This window comes from Silene latifolia, chromosome Y, assembly GCF_048544455.1.
Source record: "Silene latifolia isolate original U9 population chromosome Y, ASM4854445v1, whole genome shotgun sequence".
NCBI classification, from domain to species: Eukaryota; Viridiplantae; Streptophyta; class Magnoliopsida; order Caryophyllales; family Caryophyllaceae; genus Silene; species Silene latifolia.
In genome coordinates, this window is record NC_133538.1 from 129152743 (window position 1) to 129162824 (window position 10082).

General features: G+C 38.1%; 1 protein-coding gene across 1 annotated transcript; it reads right to left on the reverse strand.

Moving 5' to 3' along the window:
* Nucleotides 1-6555: 6555 nt before the first annotated feature.
* Nucleotides 6556-7572, reverse strand: LOC141628900 (uncharacterized). Its single transcript, XM_074441985.1, has one exon. It carries the CDS (start codon nt 7570-7572, stop codon nt 6556-6558), a length of 1017 nt encoding a protein of 338 aa, XP_074298086.1.
* Between the last annotated feature and the right edge of the window lie 2510 nt (nt 7573-10082).

Consider the following 10082-nt stretch of genomic DNA (forward strand, 5'->3'; position numbering starts at 1 on the left):
GTATCCTCTTGGACCTATCCCTATAGATCCGGATACCTAAGATTCGTTGTGCCTCTCCCAAGTCCTTCATTTGGAAGTGTTTCCCTAGCCACTCCTTCATGGAAGTGAGTGATGGAACATCATTCCCAATGAACAATATGTCATCCACATATAGGACAAGGAATGCAACCTTACTCCCACTAAACTTCATGTATAAACACGGTTCTTCCACACTTCTAGTGAAACCATATTGTTTAATAACATGATCAAAGCAATGATTCCAACTCCTAGATGCTTGCTTAAGACCATAAATGGACTTCTTGAGCTAACACACCTTCTTAGGGATAGATGTATCCACAAAACCTTCAGGTTGTATCATGTACACCTCTTCTTCTAGAATCCCATTCAAGAAGGCGGTTTTGACATCCATTTGCCAAATCTCATAATCATGAAATGCGGCAACCACTAAGATTATCCTAATGGACCTAAGCATAGCGACTGGAGCGAAGGTTTCGTCATAGTGTAAACCATGAACTTGGGTGAAACCTTTTGCCACCAATCTAGCTTTGTAAACATCCACATGTTTATCCACACCGAGCTTAATTTTATATATCTATTTACACTGAAGGGGTCACACTCCCTCAGGTAAATCCACCAAGTCCCATACTTGGTTCCCGTACATGGAATCCATTTCGGATCGCATGGCTTCTAGCCAAAGCGAGGAGTCGGGACTAGACATGGCCGATTTGTAGGTAGTGGTTTTATCACTTTCAAAAAGTAACAAAACACCATCCTCTTCGATGTTACCAAGGTAACAGTCAGGTGGATTAGAAATCCTACTTGACTTTCTAGGAACAATTACCGTTTCAGAGGAAGAGGGAATGCTATCCTCCACGTTCTCCTCTACCTCATTTTCGGTTTGTGGCTCTCGAACTTCTTCAAGTTCAAATTTTCTCCCACTCTGTCTCCTAGAAATAAACTCTTTTTCTAGGAAGACAGCATCACGAGCCACAAAAACTATGTTCTCCTGTTTATTGTAGAAGTAATAGCCACGTGTTTCCCTAGGATATCCTACAAAAAGACATTTGTCAGACCTGGGTGCAAGCTTATTGTCAGACTTGATCTTAACGTATGCTTCGCAACCCCAAATACGCATGAACGACAAATGATGGACTTTCCCTGTCCATATCTCATATGGAGTCTTATCGGCCGCTTTAGTCGGGCTTCGATTTAGTGAAAATACTGCAGACAAGAGGGCAAAACCCCAAAATGAACTAGCAAGCTCAGTTAGACTCATCATTGAACGAACCATATCAAGTAATGTTCGGTTTCTCCTTTCGGCCACACCATTTGATTGTGGTGTGCCAGGAGGAGTCCATTGTGATACTATACCACAATCTTTTAGGTGTGAATAAAATTCAATATTTAAATACTCACCACCACGGTCGGACCGTAGGGTCTTTATCTTTTTATCCAATTGGTTCTCTACTTCTTTTTGGAACTCTTTGAACTTGTCAAAGGCTTCACTTTTGTTCTTCATTAAGTAGACATACCCATATCTACTTAAGTCATCAATAAAAGTAATGAAGTAGTGAAAACCTCCTCTAGCGGTGATGGTTAATGGTCCACACACATCCGTATGTATGAGAGCCAAAACCTCACTAGCTCGTGTCCCTTTTCCCGCAAAAGGTGCACGAGTCATCTTGCCTAGAAGGCAAGACTCGCATGTACCATAAGATTCGAAACCAAATGGTTTGAGCACATTTGATGAAGCAAGTCTCTTAATGCGTCTTTCGTTTATGTGGCCTAAATGACAATGCCAAAGGTAGGATTCGTTTGGATCACCCGTTTTGAGCTTTTTAGTTTCCACATGATAAACGTCATTAACATCATTTAAAACATAAATGCCTCTAATTGAAATGGCCTTGCCATAAACCACATCATTAAAAGAAAAAGTACAACACTTGTCCTTAATCATAAAACAAAAGCCTTCCGCGTCTAACGTGGAAATGGAGATGATGTTCTTAGTTAAAGTTGGTACAAAATAACACTTATTTAAATACAACTCTAAACCACTAGCTAAAGTGAGCACATAGGTCCCCACGGAAATGGCAGCTACTCTAGCTCCATTACCCATGCGGAGATCCACATCACCTTTTGCTAATGCTTGCACGTCCCTTAAACCCTGCAAATGGTTACAAAGGTGAGAGCCGCATCCGGTATCAAGTACCCAAGTGGAAGTACAAGCATAATTAACGTCTATCACATAGAGAGAGGAAATCATACCAATAGGCGTCATACGCCCTTCCTTGAGATCCTCCAAGTATTTGGGACAACTCCTCCTATAATGCCCCTTCCCATTACAATGGAAACATCTGGCCTCGGAGAGCTTGACACTTTTTGCCTTGGGATTGCCATTCACAAAGGCCTTCCCCTTTCCCTTGTCAATTTTCTTTGACGATTTCTTGAATTGAGACTTTTCTTTCCCATTTTCCTTTCTTGACTCCAAGGGACATGTTCTTTAACTTCATGGTTAATACATCCCCTTTTTCACTCCCACTAGCCTCCATATCCCTCTCTGCTTGGGTGAGGAGTGCATGAATTTCATGGTAACTCTTATCCATGTCATTCATGTTGTAGTTTACCCTAAAGTGGGCAAACTTGGTGGGGAGTGAGTGGAGAATACGATCCACCACAAGAGTCTTAGGAATCTTACACCCTAGACGCTCTAGTATGTTAACATATTCGACCATTTTGAGTACATGGGGACCAACCTTTTGGCCCCTCTCAAGCTTAGCTTCAAAAAAGCGTGCCGCCGCATCGTATTGACGGACTTTTGGTGTTTGTGAAAACATAGTAATCATACGAGTGAAAATCTCGTAAGCATTTAAAGAAATGCATGATAGCTTGAGCTTTGGGGATATTGACCATATCAACACATTCTTGATATCATTCAACATCCTCACATAGTCATCATATGCGGTCCGCACCGCCGATGAAGCTCTTGCACCGGGCTCGATTGGAGGAGCATCGGTCAAGTAAGTGAGCACATTGTCGGACAACGCGGCACTTTTGATGTTGGATTCCCATTCAAGAAAGTTATTACCGTCATCTTTTAAAATACATTTGTCCATTATGGACCTTAGCCATGAATCTTTGCCTAGTGAAGTAGTCGATGGAGTTGATGAAGTTGCCATTGCGAATTAAAATGCTACAACAAAAAGGAAAAATTAACATTCATTGTTTTAAAAAATTACTTGTAAAAACATGTTTAGCAAGTTTTAGCATTTATATAATGACTTCCTACTAAATTATATAAATGATTCCAAGACCCAAATATTAAACAAAAATGAGCATCGCTTGGGCAAAACATCCCATAATTGCATAAATTCGGTAAGTCACGTTGACTAATTCTACCTCTAGAACTCTTGGTCGACGAATTTCCTCAAATTCATCTACTAGCCCCGGAACACAAGACTGTCTTATATCCCGTTGAGTCCAACCAATTTTAGCGTGTGATAACCGTTTACCACCCTACTTACCCAAGGTAAAAAGAGAACACCCCGCTTGGGCGAGCGTGGCTCTAATGAACAAGAGATTCATAGGTGTTACTAATTGGTAAGGCTAATCTCAATTTTAGTTATGTGAGAGATCTTGTCAATTTAGTCATAAATTCCTTATAAGTGAATTAATTCGGTGAATGTAAATGACGTGAATTGACAACCGCGAAAATAAAATGCATGTGAATGACGATTTTGGCATGCGCGAAAATAAAACAAGCAAACATGTAAGCATATAAATAAATCCTAGTATGGCCACCTAGTTAATAAAAACTAGTCTATTACATTTCGGAAACCAACTTCTTGGTCCCTTGCCTCTTCATTCCATAAGTGGCTCTTCCTTGTGGGATTTGGAACACCTTCCAAAAATAGACTCCGTCTCGTTGTAATCTGTCTTTTGGAAACGCCGGTAAAAATAACTATTACAAATGAATTACATAGCTATTCCTATTATACATTAATTAATAAAATAAATAAAACTATTAATTAATTACAAACCGACGATACGAGATCGTATTTAATTACAAATAAATCGATATTCCCATTCATTTCGGGTAATAAAGATTAAAATTAACTAGGCCATACTAGGTACAACAAGATAAATACTTTAAATAAATGACAATCATTCATTCAAATTAAATAAATATGCTTAAAATGCTGTAAAATGATGCCAAAATCGCCCTATCTATCATTCGTTGGTATCCATCTCGGTTTTTGTGGATTTATTTATTTATTTATTTTTTTTATTTTTTTTGGTGGAAATGTAAGTCATATTATAACCTCATCCCACAACGGGATAATCACCAATTACAACCTATTCTGTTACGCTCCTTTATCAAAAGGAGCCAAGCCCAACTCAATCAGCTAGCTATTACATCAGACCACGTTGTCTACACCAGCATACATCAGACTGAGACATCAAACTATATTTGTATTTAATTAAAGCTAATCTTCCATCCTCTTGTACCATTCTAATAATGATTTTAGGGTGCAGTACCCTATCTTCCACACGACACAAATTTCTTGCATACCGAATGTGGTACTGTAAAGCAACCATCAGGGAACTTAGCAGCTTCCTCCTAAACGCAGAAAACCTCTTGTTTCTCATCATATCTTGAGCATTGCCATTGCCAATGACCTGGATTTGCAGCCAATTCAGAGTCCTATCATGACATTGTTGCGTAAAGATGCATTGTTTAAAAATATGATCATGGTCTTCAGGATGAACTCCACATAGATAGCACGTTTTCTGATCAGTGATGCCCATCCTGCACAACCTGTCCAGAGTTAGAAGTCTTCCTTGCTGAATTAGCCAAGCATTAAAGCAATGCTTAGGCGTGTTCAATCTGTTCCAAACTATGTTATGCCACTGTACTTTAGGCCAATTCTCATGATGAAGCCAATCATAACCAGAAGAGATAGTATACTCCGCATTGCTGCCCAACCATTTACCAGCAATATACCCATCTTTGAATTTTTCCTTAACAGCACAAATTTGTCTCCAAGCCCAGGAACTGCTTAAACTAGGTTGGTATGTGTACCATTCCCTTCCTTTCAGATAAACTTGATCAACCCATTTAATCCATAAGATATCCTTTTTAGACACAAGCCACCATACCAATTTTCCAATTGTAGCAATATTCCACAGCCTGCTGTCAATGATGCCTAGTCCACCATTCACCACAGGCCTGCAAACAATTTTCCAAGAAACCAGGGGAGATTTAGAGTAGCAATCAGTCCCTTCCCACAGGAAGTTCCTACATAAAGCTTTAATCCTATCCATGACCCCAACTGGTAGTACAAAAATCTGAGACCAATAGTGATGCAAAGTCTCCAACACAGATCTAACCAAAGTCAGTCTACCAGTGTAAGAAATGCGTCTTTTATTCCACCCCTTGATTCTTTGCACCATTTTTTCCACTAAAACTGCACAATCCACCTTTGAAAGTTTTTTGTGAGAGATATTTACCCCTAAATACTTGAAAGGTAAGCTTCCCTTCTTAAAACCAGTCTTCCTCAGAATAACATTCTCCACATCAGCCAGAACTCCATTGAAAATGATATCAGTTTTATCATTGTTAATGTTGAGCCCACTAGCTTTAGAGAAGTAGTCAAAAGCAGTTACAATGGTAAACATAGAAGCCACATTCCCTTTACAAAATAGAAGCAGGTCATCCGCGAACATCAAATGAGTCATTTTGATCCCTCTGCATAATTGATGATATCTAAAATTAGGGCCTCTACTTACTGTATCCAAGAGTCGACTCAAGTATACCATGCATAAAGTAAAAAGCAGAGGAGATAGAGGGTCTCCTTGACGTAATCCCCTTATACCCTTGAAGAAACCATGAGTATGACCATTGAGAGAGATGGTGAAGGTAGTGGTTGTAACACATTGCATAACCAAGTTAATGAAGTTCTTGGGGAAATTAAGAGCATACATCATTTGTTCCACAAAGTTCCATTCTATGGAATCATAAGCTTTCCTCAAGTCAACCTTCAACATACACCTAGGAGAAATGCTTGCTCTATTATATAGTCGTACTAAATCCTGTCTAATCAGAATATTACCCATGATACTGCGTCCTTTTACAAATGCTGCTTGAGCTGGGTTGATCAGTTTAGGTAAACATACAGCCATCCTTGCACAGAGAACTTTAGAAATGAGCTTATAAATGGTATTGCAGCACGCCAGTGGTCTGAATTCCTTCACTGTAGTAGGGTTTTTGACCTTAGGAATCAACACCAAAGTGGTACTATTCATCTGTTTCAGGAGCTGACCTCCTTTGAAAAAATAAGTGATGGCCCCACAAATGTCATCCCCCATAATGTCCCACCCTGCTTTAAAAAAACAACTCGAGTACCCATCAGGCCCTGGGCTCTTTCCATCAGGTATATCAAATAGAGTCTTCTTAATCTCTTCCTTAGTAGGTGTTTGGTTTAAAGCATTCCAGTCCTCATTGTCCAAGGTAACACCTCTAGCCACTATGTTAGTATTCACGTCCTCAGTAGTTCCTTAAGAGCCAAGCAGCTCCTGGTAGTAGTCCACAAACGCCTGTATAATAGTCTCAGGAGTGTTACACAGGTTCCCATTCATATCCTGAATTTGCAAGACCTTATTACTCATCTGCCTTTGCTTAATTGCTCTATGAAAGAGTGAAGTGTTAGCATCCCCTTCCTTAGCCCAATCACATTTTGCCTTCTGTTTCAGGAAGTCCAGTTTGGTTTTATGCATCATCTGATAACTAGCACGAAGGTTTTGTTCTTTATCCATGAGCTGCCTATTATGAGGATCCAGCTGTAATTCCTTTTGAGCATTCATCAACAAATCGTATGCTATGTCAGAGTTCTTTTCTATATCAGAAAAGAGATCTTTGTTCAACTTCTTCAACTGAAACTTTAGTAATTTCAACCTTCTTACCAGCTGATACATCTTTGTGCGCTGTACATGAAACCTCCACCCTTCCTCAACAACAAACTTGAATTCAGGAACCTCAGTCCACATGTTGAAAAATTTAAAAGGTCGAATTTTCTTTACATTCATATCCTTGCATTGAATGAAACAAGGACAGTGATCATAATCTCCTTCAGGGGCATAATAAGCAAAATAGTCAGGCCACTTATTGATCCATTCATCATTAACAAGAGTTCTATCAATCCTACTAAACACCCTTGTATCACTGGGTTGCTTATTGTTCCACGTTAAGAAAGACCCAGTGGACTTCATATCCTGAAGCCCACAATTATCAATAGTGTTCTGGAACGGAATAGTTTCACACTCTCTAACCGGAAGTCCAATCTTCTCATCCATATACAAGACATTATTAAAATCCCCAAGAACAATCCAAGGTTCCATAACAGCCACCCTCATAAGATCATTCCACAAAAGAACCCTCTCTTCAATTTTATTGAAGCCATAAACAAACGTAACATAAAAGTGGTAATTATTAATAATATCTCTAACTTTGGCATGAATAAACTGTTCACTCATCTCCACCACATCTATATCATATTTCTCCTTCTTCCATATCATCCATATCCTACCTCCATCATGATACTGATGATTAGTAATGACAGACCACCCATTGCAAAAACTATCAACACTACTATAAAAAACGCTATAGACATCACTTAATATACCTCGGAGATTTTAAAAAAACTGATGTATAAATATAGACATCAGAGTTTTTTGAAAAACTGATGCCTATACTATTTAATATACATCCGTGGTTTTAAAAAACCGATGCCTATTAAATTGATTTTTAAAGGACATTAGATATTATAATATCCGATGTCGATTTAATTCCCCAAATAAATCCTTTAAATCTAAGACCCAACAATCCTGATTTACTCCATAGAACATTATAGAACATTCACCCTATATTCCCAAATCACCCATTCCTCTTCTTCCCTCATCCTCCAAATTCGTCGCCACCACCTCCACAACCACCACTCCGCCACTTTCCGCCTACATCAACCACCACTACCACCGTGTTGTCCTCGAGAAAAAGTGTCGCCCTTCGTTGTTGTTCGTCCATGTTCGCTGTTCAGAGTCTTGTTTCAGCCACTGTCGCGTCGCCATCGGTTACCACCAATATGTAAGTAGTACAACTCTCTACTCTCATACTTTGTGAATTATAGTTTTAAGGTTGAATTGTGAAATTCATTAATTAGGGTTTTGATGTTAACATCTATTATTGTTTTTGTTTGTTGAAATTAAAGGGATCTGATTCGTTTTAGTTTTAGAAATTTGTATGAAGTAGAAATTAAAGTGATATGATTAGTTTTAGAATCATTAGTTGCTTTTGCATCTTAATGCTATATATTCATGTGTGGCTCTGGTATTTATTTTGCTCCTGGATTCGACATATTCTTAGATTGAGCTTTTTTTTTTTTGCTGTTCTTCTAATTTTGGGTTGATATCAATTATTCATGTGCCATAAAGATGCCAACTTTGATCTGGTCACAGTTGTTTTGTTTGAGCTTGATTAGTGTAATCGTTAGTTTGCTTACTTATGATGTTTGGTAATTGGGTGCTTAGAAGTTAACATGGAGTGCCATTTCTAAGGAAAAAATATGGAATCTCTCTAGTTTATCTCCCTTGAGTTAGTGTAATTATCATCATATTAGCTTGTGATTACATTCTATGCTTTATAGTGCCATCCCAGAAGCAAAATGTTGATATAGGTAATCTGTATCCAAGGACATAATTTACGTCATTTGGTTTGTATCATTTTCTTTAGTATATGTAATATGCGAAATGTAATGATTGGTAGTGACTAGTGAGTAAGTGACACCATTTCTTAGAGAGCACACCGTCCGAACAGGTGTGTCTCATTTGAGAAATCTTGAACCAAGTAACAAAGGATATATTATCTGTGGTATTGGATGGAGGAAGCTCTAATGTTTAGGTCCCATCCTCAAAATGTTTTCATTTTTTGAGTACCACAACGGAGTAACAAAGGATATATTATGCTCACTTATTTAAGTGATAATGATGGGCAAGATTAGTATAATTTGGTTTGTTTTCTTTTAATTGCAGATAGTAGACGCATTCTCTGTTTCTACTTATCATCTAGTAAGCATGTGCGAATGTGAAATTGGCTCATTCTACATTGATTCTCAAGTGAGTGTCTGATATTATTACCCTTAGTAGCTAATCTTATACCATAGTTATCTTATCATCTCTCTTGTTGTCGGTTGATACTGGATAGCTTTTCGTCAAGGCATAAATATATCATGGTATCTTGCAAAGAAATTAGGAACGGTCAAGTTCATGTGTATAAGTGGATTGGTTCTTCCGTTTTAGTATTTTTAATTTCTGAGAGTCGAGTGAGCATTGCGTTGATTTCATGAAATGCTATTTGGGGGTGGCTAGAGCCTAGAGGTAGAGATTAATGAGAGGCGTCCTATACCACAATAAATTGATCTTGCTTCTTGATATATATTAATTATCTCTATAGCTTTGCTCTTTTGTTGATTAAAAAGGAAGATGAAGAAGGTCAGTCACAAGTTCTATCGCCCTCTCTTGAGGTTCTTCTGCTTACTTTTATGTGCTCTTTGTCATTGAGCTGTAGCATGTAGGCATTTGTGTTGTTGATTTTCATTTACTTGTGTATTTTAGTGATTGCTATAATATTTAGGAATCCTAAATGTTTGGTGAGAATGCTATAATTGAGTCATGTAAATTGCAAGTGAAACCACAAGGTTGTATGTGGTAACCCTCCATTTACTTTTTCTACTAGTGTTTTTATGTCTACTTTAGTCTTTTATTTGAATGTAATTCAGTCAAGTTTGATGGCATAGTAGTCTAGCTTGGGTTCCACTTCCCAGATGTTCGGCTTGCGACACTGTAATAGTCTGGTACGCTAGTTGTTTGCGACTATGTGTTTTTCGCTTGGAAATTTCTGGACTGTTAGTCACTTACTGCCTCAATAAGAATAAACTTTCTATTATGCTTTAGAGTTTCTATTTTCACTCTTGTATCATTTATTTTATAATTAACTTGATAATTATCTGATTATTCTTGAACTTTTTGGATAC